Source organism: Microtus oregoni, unplaced genomic scaffold, assembly GCF_018167655.1.
Source record: "Microtus oregoni isolate MIOR12 unplaced genomic scaffold, Mior012 000022F_ref0000154, whole genome shotgun sequence".
Classification (NCBI taxonomy): Eukaryota; Metazoa; Chordata; class Mammalia; order Rodentia; family Cricetidae; genus Microtus; species Microtus oregoni.
Window position 1 is genome coordinate 18,214,581 of NW_024543081.1, and position 19,213 is coordinate 18,233,793.

At 56.1% G+C, this 19,213-nt stretch overlaps 1 protein-coding gene across 8 annotated transcripts in view; it reads right to left on the bottom strand.

The window, feature by feature from the left end:
• Window positions 1-19,213, bottom strand: part of Adgrb1 (adhesion G protein-coupled receptor B1) — a 70,044-nt gene that overhangs the window by 21,029 nt on the left and 29,802 nt on the right. For 4 of the 8 annotated variants that reach the window (XM_041672620.1, XM_041672619.1, XM_041672622.1 and 1 more), the window contains exons 14-18: window positions 18,315-18,458; window positions 17,725-17,800; window positions 17,433-17,535; window positions 16,084-16,127; window positions 3,572-3,713 (exon numbers count right to left, since the gene is read on the bottom strand). In XM_041672620.1, the coding sequence (XP_041528554.1) occupies window positions 3,572-3,713; window positions 16,084-16,127; window positions 17,433-17,535; window positions 17,725-17,800; window positions 18,315-18,458 (509 nt within the window). Of the gene's footprint in view, window positions 1-3,571; window positions 3,714-3,791; window positions 3,927-4,083; window positions 4,242-4,376; window positions 4,521-6,208; window positions 6,315-16,083; window positions 16,128-17,432; window positions 17,536-17,724; window positions 17,801-18,314; window positions 18,459-19,213 lie in introns of those variants that run through there. The other 4 variants (XM_041672626.1, XM_041672625.1, XM_041672624.1 and 1 more) reach the window with 4 other exon arrangements.

A 19,213-nucleotide genomic window follows, 5' to 3' on the forward strand; every position in this document is an offset into this window, starting at 1 on the left:
CTGGGAGACTAAACTTAATCGTATCTCACCACTAACACACACTAAGTCTTGGTCCCAGGCATAGTCCCACTCTGCTTCTTGATCTAGGGCAGGTTCTGAGTACAGATATCAGCTAAACGCTGAGCCTTGATCCTTGTCATAGGCTCAGCTTGGGCCATGGTTACATATCGAGTCCGGACCCTGGTCACAAGTAGAGCTCTGACCATGCATACACTAAGCCCTGATTCTAGTCACAGGCTGAGCCACAATCCTAGACACACACTGAGCCTTGATCCTGGCTACACTCTAAATGCTGAACCTACTCACACTGAACCCCAATCCTGGTTACACTCTGAGCCCTGACCCTGGTCAGGCTCTGCACCCTGTCCCTGCCCATACTCTGAGTGAAAGCCTGGTTACACTCTGATATCTGACCCCACAGTACCTGGGTCCTGACCCTACTCATCCTGGTCACACGCTGAGCCCTGATCCTCGTGACATACTAAGTCCTGAGCTAGGGGCTCTCTGATACCAATACTGGTTACTTACACACAAGACTATGGCCTGGTCCACTACCAGCTAAGTCTGAGGCATGTCCCAGAAGCAACGCCAACCAGCGACTGGCTTCACATTCTGTTTACTACGGCCAGGCTGTATCGGGCACCATAAACACACCGCCTAGTCCATCCACAAAGCTCAGGCAGGTGGTGCATCCCACTCACAGGTGTGACTCAGAGCAGTTACTCACCTCCCACAGCCGCATCCCAGCAGCATCTGCGCCCACACCCTGGCTCCCGGCCAGCTCCTGGCTCTCAGGTCTGTCTCGCTCATATCATGCCTTGACCAGTTTGCGACCCCAGCTTGGGTGCCACACACTCTACCTCCGCTTCGGGTCCTTTAGACAAGAGTCCCCTGAGCCACCATGTCTCAGGTATGTTGTCTCTACCTATGCTTCCAACTAGCTGGTCCAGCCCTGTCGGCCAGGGAGAGGACCACCTGATTCTCTCTGCAGCCACTTAACTCAGCCCTGGCCACCTCTCTGAAGCTGGACAGCTTTGTCCTTTGCTTGTCCCTTCCAGGGTCTCATGTCTCCACTGCTAGTCTCTTCCCTGTCCTTCCTGTGTTTCCTTCTGTTGGTACGAAGCTGAGCGCCACCCAACCCCCCAATGCCCCTCTTGCCTACCTTAACTCTCCTGTCCTTGGCCCTATGCCTCTCTCACCTCCCCATATCACTGGTATCTCTATGCCTTTCTCACATAAATGGGATGGCTATGACTCCTACCCCAAGTTAGGCTAGTGAACTCCTGTGGACCCCTCAGACCTCACTCTAAACCCCCTCTTTACATACTCCTTCTAGACGCTGCCTTCGGAAAGGAGGCTGCTGGCTGCTTCTGCCCCCCTCCACAGCCTCCTCGCCTCCTGTTTGCTTACTTTGCCATGTGAGCAAGGACCCAGCACTGCAGGGCACCACCAAGGTCTGCCCAACTCCCCAGCCCTGGGCACTCAAATGTCAGCAGAGGCCAAGCAAGCTAGCTAGAAACCAGGATCACCCTGACAGGAGTACTCTCTCAAGTTCTGGTCCCCTTTCTCTCAGCATCTTAAGTGGGGTCTCAACCCCAGGATAGCCAGTAAGGGTCAGGTGGGAAGGAAAGAAAGACCAAGAGGGGTTCAGGGAGGAGGTAAGCAGAAGCCACACCTCCCAGTCCCCTCCTCAAGCCCCACACTGAACCAAGATAGGCTGCCTTTGGTGGAGCCCTGCAGTGAGGCAGGTCAGATCCTATCTCATCACACTAGAGAGGGAAAAGGCCCCAGGAGGTACTGCCTGGCTCTGAACTCAGCATCTACTGCCTTATCTGGACTACAGAGACGGAGCTCTGAAACAACACCCTGCAGAGACACTGTTCTGTGAACACTAACCTGATACTAGAAGCCCCAGGGCATCCATGGATGCCTGCTACACAAAGCAGAGCTGGGGCAGTCCACCCACTCCTCCCCCTCAGGGTGGCCTCATTCTCCCTATCCCAGTCACCTGTCATGGTCAGTTCAACCTGCGAGGCCCCCACACCCAAACACTCTGCTCGCTCCCAGGGTCAGGAGTATCACGCCTGGTTACAGATGCTCTTGGGTTTCAGCTCCCAACAACTGTGCTCTTCCCTAAGGGCAAAGGGCCCCCTCGTTTTTAAGGGAAATGGAGATGAACAGACAGAAGGCCAGTCCAGGATCATGCTGTGTTGTGTGGAAGGAGCAAGCTCCTTTCTCCAGTCTACCACACTGACCTCCCACAGCCTAAGCCAGGGCTTGGAGAAAGGAAGTGGGGACAAGACCTCTGCCATTCCCTCTGTCCTGGTTCTGCCTCCATGTCCTAAAGTGAGCAGCATAGGAAACTAGGCTGGACCTATGCTGCCCAGGCCAGCCTCTAGGAACCCTGGAATGGTCATGCATTGGCCATCTATACAGAAGTCACCTCTTGCAGGGAGTTTCTAGGGTGGCTCCTCACCTTGCCCACAGACTCGCCAACACAGGCAGGCAGTCCCACGGAAGGAGCTGCCCAGTTGGAGGGCACAAAGGGCCAGTACTAAGATCCCAAACTCACCCTAGGACCTGGAGCTGGCCCTTCTTGACCTCAGATTCCATGACTGCCGAAAAGGAGTTTGGTAGTAAGGAACTGAGGTCCCTCCCTATGGTTCTGACCCCTTCCCCATTGTGACCCCAGCTGACAGTGTGCCTTCCTTACTTTCCAGAGAATAAGGGGGTGGATGGCCAAGCATTCTGAGGTCCTGAGCTTCGTCTACATGGAGACTGGACTCTGAGAGGGCCAAGATCTGTCTGCCCACATCCAGGAGAGCCAAGCCCTCTCTTCAGAGTCCTCCATTCTAGCCCCAGGCCCCTTGCACAACAGGGCTGGGCTGGGGGCCAGAGCTCAGACCCTGGCTCTTTCCTTTCCTGGGCCAGTCTGGCTCAGGAACTCCGCAGCTCCAGCCCCTACTCCCCACTCTCCTGGCCTTCTTGAGGCTGTAAGACAGCAAAGCCCACCAATTTAGAGGGCTCGGCCAGCACCCAGAGCCCCAAACAGCAAGCTGGCCTGAGATGCTGTCACCATAGAAACCAGCAGCCCCCACAAGAATCACAGGAACAAAAAAGGAGGCCCCTGAGACCATGGGGCCTGTCTAGGGACTTGGGCCAGGCCCAGCAGCCTCAGCCACCCCCAGAACCCTGCCTGGGGACACAGCCACCTCCGCAGCAGCCCGAGCTCCACTGGGGCGGGGGAAGGCAGAAGCGCTGTATGAGGAGCTCTTCTTCCCCTTGTTCTCTGGCAAGGGAAGCGATGGGGTCCACAGGCCCGCCTCCTAGCCCCAGTTCTGAGGTCTCCAAGGCCCAGGCCTCCAAGGAGAGTGGAGACAGGACCCACTTGGCAGTCACTTCCTGGGGGTCTCTAACTCCACACTGCCGCCCACCACCCTCTCCAAGACTTCAACGGGATACCGTGGCTGCCTTACGCTGGGACCCCTTGGGGGGCCGGGCCCTGCGCCTTCCGCCCGCCCGCTCGCACGTCCCCGCCCGCGCCCCTTGCCCCCCACCGCCCGGGTCTCACCGCGTCGGCGCTGAGCTGGGCTAAGATGGCGAAGGTGGAGAGCCGGTCACAGAGGCAGCGCGTCCGGAGGGCGTCGAGGGGCACCGTGCGGCAGCCGCGCCAAGACCAGGGCCCGAGCTGCGGGGGGGCGGAGGAGGAGGGTCTGCGGGCGGCGGGACGGGAGACAGCGTCAGCGGCGGCGCGCGGGCCCCGCGCCCTCCCGGCCCGGCCCGGCCCGCACCTGCGCCCGCCGCGCGCCCGCCCCGCCGCCGGGACCCGCCGCCCCGGCGCCCATGGCCGCGCTCTGCACCGCCTGCCGCGCGCTGGAGACGCGGAGCGCGGCCCGCGGGAACGCGGGCCGCGGGAGCGGCGGGAGGGAGGCGGGAGCTGGCCCGGGGCCCGGCCGCCCCGCCCGCCCCGCCCGCCTGCCCGGCAGAGAGACCGCGCGAGCCCGAGGCTCTGGCGCGGGGGCGCGCGAGGGGCCGCCCGGAGCACCCCAGCCCCAAAGCCCGGGGCTCTTCGGAGCTGGTGACCTTGGGACGGCTCCATCCCGCGCGGCAGCCTCCTCCAGGCCAGGCCGCCAGGGTGTCTGCCGCTCCAGTCCCGGACTAGCGCAGCTCTCCCTGCAGGGAGCCGGCCCGCCGCTGGAAACTTCCCTCTGTGCGCTGACCCTGGCCCCTCCTGCTGCCTCCAGGCCTCCGCTGGCCCCATTTCAGTAAAGCAAAATGCTAGCTATGTTCTGGGCACATCAGGATCTGAAGGGTTCCGGCAAATACCCCCTCTTCCCATTTCTACCGCCACTGAGCCATATTCCCCTAGGACCTACCAGCTAGACACTCCCTGTTCAGAAAGTTGTCAGTTTCCATCCTTCACCCTGTCGCCCTGGGGCTGAGCTTGCCCTGCAGGAAGTGCCAGGAGGCACCTTTCTGTGACTCAGTTCTGTTTCTGTCCCAGAAGCACCCCAGGATTCAAGCTTACTAAAGTGCCAGGTGGGAGTGGTCTCTTGAACCCTTCCCAGTCCAAGGCTTTGGAAGGCGAGCCAGAGGTCCTCTCTGCACCCAGGAAGCCTTCAGGCTGTAGTTTCCGTTCCCAGCCAGGACGATATGGCCTGATGCCTCGTGCAGGCCACCTCCACAGTGCCAGCAGAGGCTTTACAGACGAGAATGGACCTGACTGTCTACACTGTAGGTGGGTTTTCTTTCTGTCTGGCTTCTTTCCCTGGTGGTATTGGAGAGCCGTCCTGTGCACAGCCCTGACCAACACATGCGTGCTAAGAACCGAAAGACTAGCCAGATACTTGGGTCCGAATCAGCTGCTTCCTACTTGCCGGAGCACGGTTGCTTTCATCCCATTGCCTCAGTTTCCCTGTCTCTGCACAACTCAGTGCCTGGCTGAAATGCATGCTTGGCAATCACAGCATGTCAGGAACCTGAGCCCTCCTTTAATCCCTGATGATGTCTTACTTCCTTTCCCTTCTCCTCAGCAACCCAGTGAGTCAGGTCCACGGAGACAGGACCCTCAGCATCTGCATCTGCATCTCCCTCAGGGTCCCTCTGTCCCTCAGAAAGAATTACTCCAGAGAAGCCTGTCTTAGGTCAGGGGCTAGCTCCGGAGCATCAGTGTTGTTCTAAGCTGTGTGACTCCCCCACTCCATCCCCTACGCTTGTTAGCTCACTCTGAGGTGCAGGTCACCAGAGCTATCAGGTCCCTGGCCCATGAATGCCAGGGTTTGAAGCCCAGATTCTACCCAAGAGCCCTCTTTTTGCACAAAAAGAGAAGAATACAAAGTAGAAATCGGCCAAGGAAAGGTCCCTTTCTTGCACGACCTTTGCTCTCAGGAAAGCCTTTGAGCCCTGAGACTCTGTCCCATCAGAACTTTGCGGTTCCCCAAAGGGCAGCCACAGTACCAACTCCAATAACCTAATGTTCTGGCAGCCTTTCCCCAGTCTGCCACCTGGCATACCTCACACTACACACCCCCGATTATAGCCCAGGGCAAAACCACATTTTCCCCACTGAGGAAGACTACAGGAAAAGAGCTGAGATACAAAGGGGACAGGGAAGGAAATACGGGTTTCTCAGAAAGACCCCTGCTCTGAACAGTACCCCAGATTCTGTGCTATCCCCAGAGGTTTCTAAGATCCAGACAAGCCTCTGCCCATCTCCCTCCATGCCCACTCCAGGTGAGGAACCATGGAGTCCAGATTGACTGTACCCTCCCTCAAGGCTAGGGGTGGAATAGGGGCAGTCCCATGCCACAAACAACAGATCAGACACAGACTAACAAATGTCATCAGCGCACACACATTCCAGGAAAGCCCTGTGTGCTAGGCCTGCGTACCACCACTGGCCTGGCCATGTTGTTGGCCATGTGACTTCTCTCTAAAGCAGGACATAGAGCTCTCAGCTATCCTACCTGCCTGACGATTGCTGGGAAGGCTTCAGGGGACAGCACCCTGAGACAGGGTGAAGAGAGTTGGGCTGGCAGCCTGGCAGTTTCCCAGAAGCCCAAGTCAGGTCCACAGGGCGCCAGGCTGACAGCTGCTGGTCACCACCTGGAAGACCGCCAGCCTGAGAGCCAGTGCTGCCCAGAACCTCTGCTGTGGCATCAATTAGCTTAGCCTCCCAGGGGCAGGGGAGGAACGGCTGCTGCCTTACCCAGCTGAGGGTCACCAGGACCAGACTCTCCAGTCCCAGGCTGTGGAGAGCAGAGAAGGCCCGGAGAACCAGCCAGCCAGCCAGCCAGGGCAGAGCTGGCCTCTGTAAGCTGCCCAGACTACCATACGGGCCCGCCTCTGCCTGCCCACCCCTCCAGTCAAGTGCCACGTGTGTTAGGAGTATCGTGGGCACCCCACGTGCAGCCCAGGGACAGGTCCTCTCCTCACCTCCCTCCCCAGCTTCCGTTCTGCTCTGAGGCGCCTGTGTGTTTCATCTTCCATTCTCTGCCACAGCCTCAGGTCAGCTTTGTAGACACTAAAAAGGAGCTGTGGGTACAGCTGACCACACAGCAAGATGGCAGCAGGGCCTAGATTCCAGTTCTTCTCTACTGCTAACCCCAAGCCGTCCCCATCTGAACCCTGGCTGAATGCAGATCTGATCAGGCTCTTTCAGCAACCTGGAATCCTAACTGACCTCAAGCCAGGAGGAGAGCTAAGTCTGAGAAGCCATGGAGCCATCCTTGAAGCCCTGGACCTTAGCCATTTCAGCTCAAGTGTGTCTGCCCAACTGAGTGGACACTCACCTGTACCTTTGACACCCCACATGTTGAAGGTGTGTGTGTGGGTGAACCCTCAGCCTCCCTTTCACAAAATGTGAGCAATCTTCTCATACCCAGTTCCCAATGCCTAAGATTTGGAAGTTCTTCCCCAAGTCTGACTGCAGGGCATCCTGCTGGGTGGGCTGTCTATTCTCAACAGCAGCACACACAGACATTCCTTGCTTGCTTACTTGCTTACTGCTCCCACAGTGGCTACTGCCACCTCTCCTCTGAGCTTCAGAAACGTGATCTAGGTCACCCAGCCAGGTCCCTATCCTGGACCAGAGCTAAAGAATTTGGGTTAGTCACACCTGCCCCCATGTCCTGGCAACAGGTCCAAGCCTAGGGAAGGGGCTGGGTCAATAGCACCTTCCTGAACACAGAGTAGCAAGGGTCTGGGGTACTAACAAGGAACCCCTTCCTGAAAGTGGAGGCCTGCAACCCTCAGATAGGGCCGAGGGAAGGGCCTCCAGTCCCAGCACCCCAGGATGGGTCTGGACACTGGCCATCTCTCTACATGCTACTAATGACCTTTCCCTATCATGGAAATTATATTTAGCTCCTGTCCAGATGCCCAACGATACACATGCCAGCACACATGTGGAGACAAGTCTCTGTCCCATCACTCCACTTCTGATGATCCCCCTGGCCTGATTCAACTTCTTCTACCCCAAGCACAGGTTCTGACGGGCCCCGGTCATCCCCTGCCTTGCGGTCATCCCCTGCCTTGCAGGCGTATCTGCAGGGTAGGGTACCCAGTACAGACCCTAGGCAAGTACGGCAGGCAGGGAGGATGAAGGCTCTGTGGCTACCACTCACTTACTCCGTCTGCGGGAACTGTGTGTCCACTTCCCCACCCCTGCCTGCACCTGTTGTAACTCACCTGCCCCAGCAGCCTCCTGTTGGCCTGGCCCCCAAGGGAACCTGCTGGGAGCCACCACCACCTGGCTCCTGCTTCCCAGATCAGCCTCAGCTCAGCTCTCCACCTGCCCCCACACCATTCATCCTCTGCCCAAAGAACTTTCCCCAGGCTCTGCCCTCACTCAAATCCAAGGCCGTACTGCTCCCCACAGTCACACAGGACCACTGGAGATGGGCACCGATCTCAGCCATACTTAGGCTGTCTAGTTCTCCCTAAACTTGGAAGCAGTCACAACTCTTAGTGATTTTACCCTCAGCTCCAAGAGCAGGGTCACAACCCTATCCCCAGGTCTCAGGGATGGTGGTCCAAGAAAGCCATTACTAGTTGACTGCCCAGCAACCCCTGCCAGGCACCTCCAGCAGTGCCCAAAAGAGTGGACCCCCGAGAGGATAGCCCTGCACCCTGCAGCTGGCCACACACTCAGCTTCTGGCCCTGTTCTCCTGGTATGCAGTCACCTGTACTTGTTCGGAGACTGATAAAGCCTGCAGGGCCTGTGTGTTCGAGGAACATGAGGGGACAGTATGCAGAGAGAGCAAGGAGCCCACCTCCCACATACCGAGCCAGGACCCTCACTGGATCGTGATGCCTCCCGCCAGCCCACGGGTGCTATTATAGGACTGTGCCTGTCGGGGTCCCCTTGGATCTGATGGGCTAATTCACACCCCAGTATGAGTGACTCATAGGGTATCCACCCACACAGTATAAAACAGCCAGGAGTGGGCACAGCGCACCCCAGTGGGGGATCTTAGGTTCTGGGCAGGGGTGGGGCTGAAGCCTCTGCAGCTAAGACGATCTCAACTGTGCCTTGGAGCTCCTTCACGAGCCAATGTCAACCTGCACCCCAGAAATCAACTCCCTGATCCATCGCCACCCCAGAGCCCGCCTGTTTAGTCACACTTCCTCCATTAGGAGTGCCCATTTCCCTGCCCCACCTACCGACTTCTCACTCTGCACTGAGACAGATGCTGCCGCCTCTGGAAGGCCTGCTCGAATGCCCAAGTTCTCTGTCTGCTCTTCCTGTGAGGGCTGAACTCCCGTGTCCGACCTCTGTCTGGCTACTCCATCCTGCTGCTTGGTTGGCACTCCTCCTGACCTGTTTCTGAGACTCTAGTCCTGGCCTAGGCTTCCGAAATCCTGTGCTCTGGTGCCCTTAACTATGAAGCTGGCGCCATCTGAGCCCCTCTTTGCACCTCAAGTCTGTGCAGGGCCTTTGAGTCTTCTCCTGTTCCCAGCACCCAGACACCAATCTCTTCTTCTCTCCCATCTGGCGCCAGACACTCTGCACTGGGGTTTCTGGTCTCAGACTGTCCCCCTCTATGCCTAGGGGCTCCTCTCGGGTTACTCAGGCAGGACACCATAGGTCATGGCTGTTTGTGGGACAGAGAGAGGAACCTGAGGACAGTGAACACTGGCTCCACAGCCTGACTAAAGTGACCTGGCCTGTTGAACAGGGTCCAGCTGACTCTGCCTGGCTCAGGAAGGTACTTGATACCTGCCCTAAACCCCTGCCTCTCTCTTAGGCTCCTGTCTATGGCTCCGACAGACACATCCACCTGGCCTGTCACGCCCCCAACGCCAGTCATGAGGGCACTGCCAAGACTCCACAGCTCTCATGAGCTAGCATTCTGATGCCAGCTGAACTAGACCCTTGCCGAGCTCTGGGCCCTCATGGTATTCCCCCAGTTCAAGATGATGCACACCTCACGCCCACCCTAGCTGGTCTAGCCTCATCTCCAAGACATCTCAGACTTCCATGTGTAAGCCTTCCTCTCCTACTTGCCCTACCATACCTATGGTGTGACACATACATGCATATGGTTACTGTGGCCTGACTCATGACCTGTGCCATAGGGGAAGGGAGATGGTACCCAGAGGTAGTCTGCCAATCTTTCCAGATGCAGCCTCCTCCCACAATGCATATGCCCACAACCTTCACCCTCAGAACCACCACCAAGACAGTGAACAAACCCAGGTCAATAGCATCTGCAGTCAGTAAGTTTTTACCACCAGCCGCCATCCCTACCCCAGCATTCTCCCACTACCTCTGCCACTGCTTCCATGTTACCAAAACAGCTTCACAGCTACAAACAGCTTCACAGCTACCACCGTATTACCACTGCCATGTCACCATCACTACCTCCATAGCTACTGCCACCATTCCTGCCACCCATATAGCCTCTGCCAAATCATTACCACCACGACCCTGACGGCCACCACAACCACCGTGTCATCACCGCCACCTCCACAACCACTACTGCACCACTGATACCCCCTGCATAATCACCATATCTCTGATATCACATCCATACCCACCACCTCACCACCACCACCACCACCACCTTCATAACCACAGCCAGATCATGCCACTATATCCACAACCCCTGCTGCATCACCAATACTACTTCCATGGCCACTACCAGGTTGCTGACACTCCTCTGTGGCCATCATGTAGTGATCATCACCTGCATGGCCAGTCCCACATTGCCAACACCACTTCTGTGACTTCCACATGCGTCTGACGTTGTCAATGCCATCACCATGACCACCATCACCACATCATCATCACCCCAACATCACCAACAGAAGGACTGCCGCCACCATTACCTCTCACTATGCTATCAACATGCCCCGCCATGCCACCCTCACTCCCATCCACAACAGCGCCATCACGAAGGATGGTGCAACACTGTTTCACCACCAGCAGCATCACAGACCACAGAGCCATGACCACCACCACCCTGTCATCAGCGCCCCTCTCGCCGCTCTGTCCCCCACTGTTCCCACTCAGTGCACCGACTCCAGCAACCCAATCCACTCCCCATCACCTAGACATTACACAATCCTCCTCCCTCACCACCACATCCCCAGGCCAGCGCCAGCATCACCCACACCAGCACCAACATCATCACCATGCCTACCAAGGCAGTCAGCAGTGTGTATCGCTGATGCTGAGACCATCTGCCCCAGCCGAAGCTTTATAGCATGGCAGCACCGCCTTACCCAACATGTCCTCCTTCATAGGAACCAGTGAGCACCTGCTCGCCACGGGCATGCTGCCTTGCCGGCAACATCAGCCTGTCTGCAGGATAGACACTGTCCCCAGAATTCAGCAGTCTTTAGCTTGACACCCTGGAGGACACTTTCTCAGAAGCCTCAGTGTGCTCCCTGACAGGCTGGAGTGGTAAGAGCAGTCAGCCAGTTAAAGTGCTCTATTGCCTTTGCGCCAACGACCCTCCTTGCTCACCGTGCTGCTCATCTGACCCAGCTGACTCGCCATCCCACCACTTCTAGGCAAGGGCCAGGAGCAGGTTCCCACATCACTCAAGCCTCCTTCTCCCGTGCCTGCCTTTCCACATGCCCTGCAATCTGAAAACAGGACCCATACTCGCCAATTCTACCTCTACTAGGTCATTTCTGAGGACAGAGAGCCTGGTCTCCACACCTAAAAAGAGGTATTGGGATCACAGAAAGGGACGGCCACCACCCTGCCCTACAGGTTCTCTGTCTCCCTCCCTCCCTCCCTCCCTCTCCTTGGACCACTTGCTGTAAGTCCAGTTGCACCCTGCTGGGTCTCCACCCGCCCCCATACTGTGGCCTTGGGTTTCCACACCCTCCTGCCAAGGTGCATTCCAGTCAGTACGGAGAGCTGTGAGGTGGCACTGTGTCCACGTGGCTTACTGTTGTCCTCTGGGACCATCCTGACATCCATCACATTGTCAACCACGGCAACAGTCCATTTCACAGATGGAGAAACCAAGGCTCAACATGATGGAAGCTTGCCCGTGTAACCAGGTGGTCAGACAAAGACCTCTGTGCAGGTACAGGCCAGGTTTGCTTAAAGTGGGCATTATGAGCCCACGAGTCCTACTGGTCAGCCTTGGGGGGACACTGCAGATAGAAGTCCAGAACCTTGGGGCAAGGTGGGGATCTGCAGAGTAAATGACTCCCTGAAGTAGCAAAGGACGGTGGAAAAGCCTCTCTGTTCTGCCCCAACTCAAACCCTCCACCCACTCCGAAGCCCCTGCTCAGCCATGTTTTAAGGGTAGCAGCTGTAATTTGGGCATCAGTTTTCCTCTGTGAGCCAGGGTTACACAGAAAAAAATGTGACTCAAAAAAAACCCCACCAACCAAACAAACAAATAAATAAACAAACAAAAATAGGGGGCAGATTTTTAAAAGATATGCTTTTGACAGTGTTCAGAAAGGGTCCCTGAGGTAGTACTGGGCCCAGTGGGTGCCTCCGAGCCTTCGGTTAGGCTCTTTGGCGGTGAACCTGGTTGACAAAGGACAGTGCAGTAGGAAGCTCTTTGAGAGACATGGGTGGACCTAGTGGGACTTGGCAGTCGACCCAGGAAAGGATCTAGAATCTGGAAAGAAGCACTCTGTGGACAAGGACAGCAATGCCAATGCCTGAGGTTGGAGCTCTGGCCTTCGTGCACGGGGGTGGTGGGGGAGACAGAGTTCAGTTGCTATGACCATCCATCACTGCGGTGCTCTGCCCACCCGCCAGAGTAGCCAGAAGAAGCTGGCCCTTGTGCTCTTTCTGCCCGCTTCCTATGACATTGGCCTCTTCCTCAGGCACCTGCTTGTCCTCTGAATCTCATCTCCATTCAGTCATTCACCCCGTACCCCCACAGTCCACACCTTGCTCCGCCCCACTCCTGAGCAGCTTACCTTGCTCACTCTTTGCCTAGCAATGCCTGCCATGACCTACTCACCCGCCCAGCCTTGCTTCCTGCTGCCTACACCCGCTCGCGAATAATTCCTCATTCTAACCGGTAGCAGAAGACTCTGGAAATACACAGGTGACTGTCACTGCCCCTCTCAGTGGAGGCACACAAAGCTAGGGCCCTGTGGGGATGCAGCATGAGTAGTATATTACAGTAAGGATAGCCCCCTTCCTCCCCACTTCTTACCCCAGGCTCTCACAGCCACTGGCCAGGCTTCTATAGGGGGTAAGAGACAGAACTCTTGAACCCTATTGCCAACCTACAGTTCAAGACCCAGATTCAGGGACATGGGTGACAGATACTGCATGAAGGACTAGTGTCACATCAGAGGCTCTGAACAAACGTTTAAGGAGCCTAGACAGATGTCTCCAATGTGGACGTCTTCCCTCCTGGAGGGAAGGTGGGAGAAGAAGCTACACTGTAGGTGGAGGCCTCTGGCTTGTCCTCCACATGAACATGCCACACTGCCCACTATCACATGTAAACGACAGGGTGATCCTCTAAGCATGTGCTGTACATGGAATGAATGTCAACAAATACAGTGGTTCCAACAGAGACAAGGAACAGGGCTCAGCCTAGGACCAAGATCAGGGTTTAGTGTGTGATACGAGGGTCAGCATCCAGAGTGTGGCTGTGGTCAGAGCTCAGTGTGTGACAAGGATCAGGACTCAGTGTGTGCCCAGGGTGAGGTCTCAGCAAGTGATCAGGATCAGTACTCAGAGTCTGATGAGGGTCAGTACTCAGTGTGTGAGCCAGATCGATGCTCAGTGTATGGCCAGGATCAAGGCTCAGTTCATGTGCAGAACTAGTGCTAAGCATGTGACCAGGGTCAGGGCTCAGTTTGCGATGAGAGTCAGCATTTAACGTCAGAGCAGGACTGGGGTTCAGTGTGTGACCAGGGTCCCAGCAAGCTTAACCTGTGACCATGAGCAGCATTTGACCAGAGTTATAGCTCAATGTCGCAGTTAGAGTCAGGACTCAGGGTATGACTAGTGTCTGGTCTCAGTCCACTTCCGACTAGGGATGGGCTCTACCCTAGTTTAGGATGATTTGATTATGCGTCACAAAGTATCAAATGGTTACCCTTTATCTGGTGACAGTCACAGGAAGTGCTCCTCTCCCCCTAGTGGCCAGGCCATTCCTTGGTCCCTAGTCCTCTCCTCAGCCAAGCCCCGGCAAGCACAGGCCGCACAGCAGGCAGGTCAGGCACACTGGCCGACAGGCACTGGTGGAAGTGGGCCAGCGCTCTGCCACTCATCCCACTTTAGACAATGGGGGAGCACTCACGAAAGGGGGAGCACTCACGTTCACAAGCCACAATCACAGCAAACGCAATAGCCACCACCAGTTGTGACATGAAGAGACAACGGAGAGCAATGGAGAGCAGAGGAGTGACCAGGGCCGGGGGAAGTTACAGAAGCCAGCCTATCCACCATCCAGCCTCCCTCCAGCCTCAGCTTAAGGATTCTAACTGCCTGCTCCGAGCAGTCTCCTCAACCACCACTGGGTTTTCGTCTGGCTAGAGCCTTTGGAGGCCTTGCGACCTGTAAATCAATGGGGTGGGGGTGGGGGGGACTTGTGTCTCCACTTAGGCACGGGCCACTCAACTGAATTATAGGTATTATTCTGCTGTCCTGGGGCCTGACCTTCCATGATCCACTTCTCTATGGCTGGGGTAGAGCATGCTTAGGGTGACTGAGGTCACTGCCCACAGAGACAGGACTGGTGGAGGCCACTCTAACTTGTAACATCTGAGGGCTCGCCATGGTAGTTTAACAGCCCTGACCCCATCCAGTATCAGGCAGCTGCCAGCTCCAAGAATGGGAGACTCAACTCAAGGGGTGTCTGATGGGTTATGGCCTGGCAGGGGACAGTGTCCTTGACTCACCAGAGAAGTCAGAAACATGGATGGGGCTGTCCCCACTAGGAGGCTGGTCTTGATTACTAGCAAGAGGGAGGGCTTTGCAGGGCACCAATATGGACTAAGAAGGTGAACAGGTTGGCTGTCCCCACAAGGGGTCACTTCCAGCTGTGAATTGCAAAGCCCCAACATGCCCATGGCAGTCCCAGGGTGAAGCTGCAAGCCAAGAACTGAGAACCGTTCTCACTTTTCATTTTTGCATCTGTCTCTGATCTCCTATCCAAAGAGCACATGTCACTCACAACACCAGCAGCAATCCATAGACAACAAGAACACACACACCCTAAGGCTGGCCTTCCAGGCTACAGGAATCTCAGTCTGGTGTCACATCCGCAGCACACAGGCCCATGTCCTGCAGGTGAGGCAGCATGGCCTGGCTCTGCATTCATGACATTACCTTGGCAATGGCTATTCCTTCTGCTGAGATACTTGTCACCACAAGTATTGTCATGCGCCACACAGAGCTTGCTGGAACTCTGTGTTGAAATCACAACATGTACATACAGAGACCACCATGTCCCTGTTCAAAAAGGTACCACACTACTGCAAAGCCTTCGGAACCCTGTTGGTGTAGGACAGGACTTGACATTGGTTTGGACCAGTTTTGTTTTTTTTTTTTTTAACTATGCACTGTTTCTCTTCCCTGGCATGGAAGAAATGAGGATTGGGATCTCACAGGACAGTTACCAGTGGTCATGGTCACTTGATGGCTGGTAGATAACTATTCCCACACAACAGTTCACTGCTTCCTACCATTGCCTCTCCATGATGCCTTCGGCCCATGCTTTCCCAGACTCCTTGAGCCTTTCAAGCCTCCCTGCTGGTGCCCTGACTGCACCTCTCTGGGAACCTTCTTCCTTTCCCAGGCCAGTCACTCGGGGGACCATTCCTGTTGCCTGGGACACATCCATCACCACACAGCCCGCAGCACTGGGGCTTGGTACACACCTGACAGTGCCTGGGCCCACTTGAGCTCTCATGGCACTCGGCCCAGGGAAGACAACAAGGTCTCTGTACCTTCTTCCAACCAAACGATCTTAAGCACACACCAAGGCCCACAGGCACAGCCCACCACCAGGCCTCCAGTTTGTAAACCTTCACTGCAAGCACAGCGACCTTCCTGGCTTCCATGAACACTATTCCAGCCTTCTACATACTTCCTCCCCCTCAGGAGGCCCCTTCTCACTTCCCTGTCACTTCACGTGGGATCTTATTCCAGTCAAGAGGCTACAGTCTGTGACAGTGCCCCGGAGCAGGCTTATGCCCCTATGCACTTGAAAAAAGTCTGAATTCAGGGTCCAGGGTCATACGATGTTGCTAGAGACACCTGGGGTCCTTGCCCCGACTGATTATTTGGAGTCTCGGGATCCTCAACCCCAATTCTGTTTTAGTCCACACAGACACATTTCTGATTTTTAATGCTTGCTCTTGCTCCAAACCCAACCTAGGACAGGACAGCTTGCCCCCACTTCAGCATCTAGCTAGGACACACCTCGCTGCCCCTCCTCCCCTGAGCCATGGACTTCCCTAGAATAATAAGGATGGCTGGCCATAGACCTGGACAGAAAGAAGGGGAGAGCCATGCAGGTGTACCCACGGACAAGGGACCAGGGAACAGTGGCACCACTACCTAAAACCGACCACACTGCAAGTTCTCCCGCTACCCCGGGGGCCCTGGGGCCACCAAGCCCCAAAGAACTTACCCATCTGTCTCATCCCACAGGATACAAGTCTGGTTGGTGGTTCCCTAAGAGAGAGAGAGAGGAGTCAGGACCACTGCCGCCTTTAGTCATAGCCTGGGTCACTGAATACATTCATGGGGGCACTACCTATGCTGCTGGCGCCATCCCCCAAGACTGCATCATGTGACATAAAATACTAAATTCAAGCAGAGAAGACTGGATCAAGGTTAGTTAGACCTGGCTTGACACCCCCTCCCCGCCACCAATGCCCAACACATGGCTTCAAACAGTTCCTGTGCCTTCTCTGGTTCAGACCCCATGACAGAGCTGGGCTGAAGGACAAAGCCCTGTCTGAAGGGGAAGGGGCTAGATGCTCCTAAGGAGAAGAGGCGCTGTTGTTGTCCTTGGTCCTGGAAGCAGTACCGTGAGAGCATCGCAGGGCACCATCCCCGAGAGGGCTACTGACTGGGCTCAGCGCTGGAGAGATGGGAGCGGCCACGGTGGGGCTTGTTTATGCTCACAGTAGCTCCATGCCCTGAGCATTCATGAGAGTTACTTGTTCTTGTTTGGTAAGGGAAAGAAGCCAAGACGTAGAGAAGGTAAGTAGCTCCCCCAAGGCCACACAGGAGGAAAGGACAGGTTTGGTTTCTTCCTGAGGCTTCCCACACCTCTGGTCTGAGGCCTGGGGCCTGGCACTGCCATGTTCTAGCTGAGTGATGCTGTTGCCTTGCTCCTCTGGGGTTCTTACTCAACCCACCGGGAAGCAGAAACAACGAGTTGCAGGGGCCTCAGCTCTAGTCTCTGAAAAGTCATAGGAGAGGGCTGATTTCCCTGCCCCCAGTTTCCTTGTGCCCATCAAAGAATTCTTGGAGCTGGGGACCTGCCAGGGTTGCTCAGCAGTAGTGGGATGGAGTCCTGGGAATCTAGGAAGGATGCTTTTGGCTCGGCCATCCCAGATGTCCTGAATGACATGGCCTGCTGGTCAGCCCTGACTCTGGCAGAAGGTGGCTCTCACATGCTCCCAGCAGTGTGGACTGGGAAGGGAGTCTGGAGACTTAGTTTGGGGTGGATGGCCTGTCACACAGCTCCCGAGGATCCTGAGCCGTGGGCACAGGGAATTGCGAGCGGATCCCTTTCAGGGATCAGGGTCTGGAGTGGGCTAGAGTCAGGGGGCAGGTCCGAAAGGGGTTGAATTTTACTATCTACGTGAACCCGTTGTGTGGCCCTGGGTGAGTCCCTAACTCTAAGACTTGGTTTCCCCACTTGGAATTTAGATGAGAACACTTGGACTGTGCCCGAGAAGGATGTGCAGGGATGCACTCAGAACTGATGGAAGTGCCCGTGTACCTACGCATATGGGCAGCACTCACGTTGTACATGTGGGCAAACTCGATCTCCAAGGGCGTGAGCAGAGATCGGGGTGGGGGCTTCACAGTCACGGAGATGACCTTAGAGTTGAGGACAGTAGTGTTCCTGGGGACATCAAAGCATCAAAGGCTGTCAGAGGTGTGGAATGGCGCTGAGCCAGACCTGTACCCCAGCCCTCCATCCCAGTGGAGTGCTTTGTCCCACACTACCAGTCACCACCATGCCCAACCCACCAGCTTCTTTCTGACCTCCCATAGGAACCCAGGCTAGCTATCCCCTTCCCATGACACCTACCTTTGCAGGGCCAGGAAACTGCCCAAATTTCGGTAGAGCACAGTACCAACCACGAACACGGATGAGTCATCGGCCTCTGGAAGGAAGCATGTGTTACCCCAACCCTGCTACTGTCCAGTAGCCTGGACCTCATCCCAATGGTCCCCACAGTCCCATCTACTGGGTCACATCCAAGGTACCAACAAGAGAAAGTCTATTCCACCACAGATGTTGAGGTGCACCTGGGATCTGGGGTACTAGTCTGGATCTACATGGGTAGAGAGAACTAGATAGTCTCCCCAAGGGGCCCCACAAGAGATATGGGGAAGCAAGATACATTTCTTTCCCTGGGAACCAATGTCCTTGTTGTGTGATCCACCCAGTCCCTTCCAGTCTGCTTATACTTCTGGCTTAGTGTCCCAGGCACTCTCCTATGGAGGAAAGGAAGAGGCTCCTGCACAGAGATGACCTCAGGAATAACGAGGTGTACCAGGGATGCTCCCTGTCACTGGAGACAACACGCAAAACCCTACAAGACACATCCCAGGTTGACGATCCTCAGATTCTGGGACCCTGGTTCTTAACAGGCCAATCCCACTCGGAAGCCTCACCTGCCAACCCTGTGGAAAACACACTTTTGGACACGGTGACTCTGTCCTCTGGCACCTTGGCCCAGTCTCCTGTGGCACGCCAGCCCTTCATAGGGAAGCTGATGTCGGTGGCCCCACTGGCTGGAAGCTTGTGGATGCTGAGCACTAAGGCGGGGGAGAGCAACACAAACAGAGCATCACTCGCCTGGAGTGGCAGTCAGCTGGGACCCAGGCAGCAGGCCTTGGTGCAGGAGGATGGTACAAGTTTTCTGAGGCGAGGGGCGGGCAAGGTCCACACAGCCAGGCTGCTGTTACACACGAGCTCCAAGCCTGTAGACCCTAGGCCCCACACGCACTAGATCCTCCACAGGCCTCTACTCCCAGGTGAGAGGAAACCCCAGAGCCTAGGGCTGGCTGGTGGGGACTGTATGAGACATCAGGCCAGAATCCCTATAGGAAATCTTATTCTCGGTGATTCAGATCCGACCAGGCCCTGTCTGGCCTGGTTAGTACCGAGGCTCAGACTCAGCCACCGTGGTCAGGAAAAGGTGTGGGCACAGAAGGATCTACAGGAGCTAGACAGCCATCTTGGTTCCTACCATCCCCCTACCTCACTGGGGTCATGAGTCAGCTCTGAGACCCACTCTTCTCTATAAAGGAGGGTGGGTGACTGAGCTTCAGGCATGAGATCTCTCTATTTGGGTGGGAGGCCTTGGTGGGGGAGGAGCAGCAGGTGTGGAGGGAGAATTCTGGGTAGTGTAGTAAAGTAGGATGCCACTGTCCTGTACCCCAGCCTGGCAAGCCTCCACCAGGCAGCGGACCAGTCCCTGGGGGCTCTCCCAGCTCACTCAGGACCAGGCTCCAGCCTAGCACCAACCTCAGCAGGATGGTCCCTTCTCCACCTCAGGGAACATCCTGGA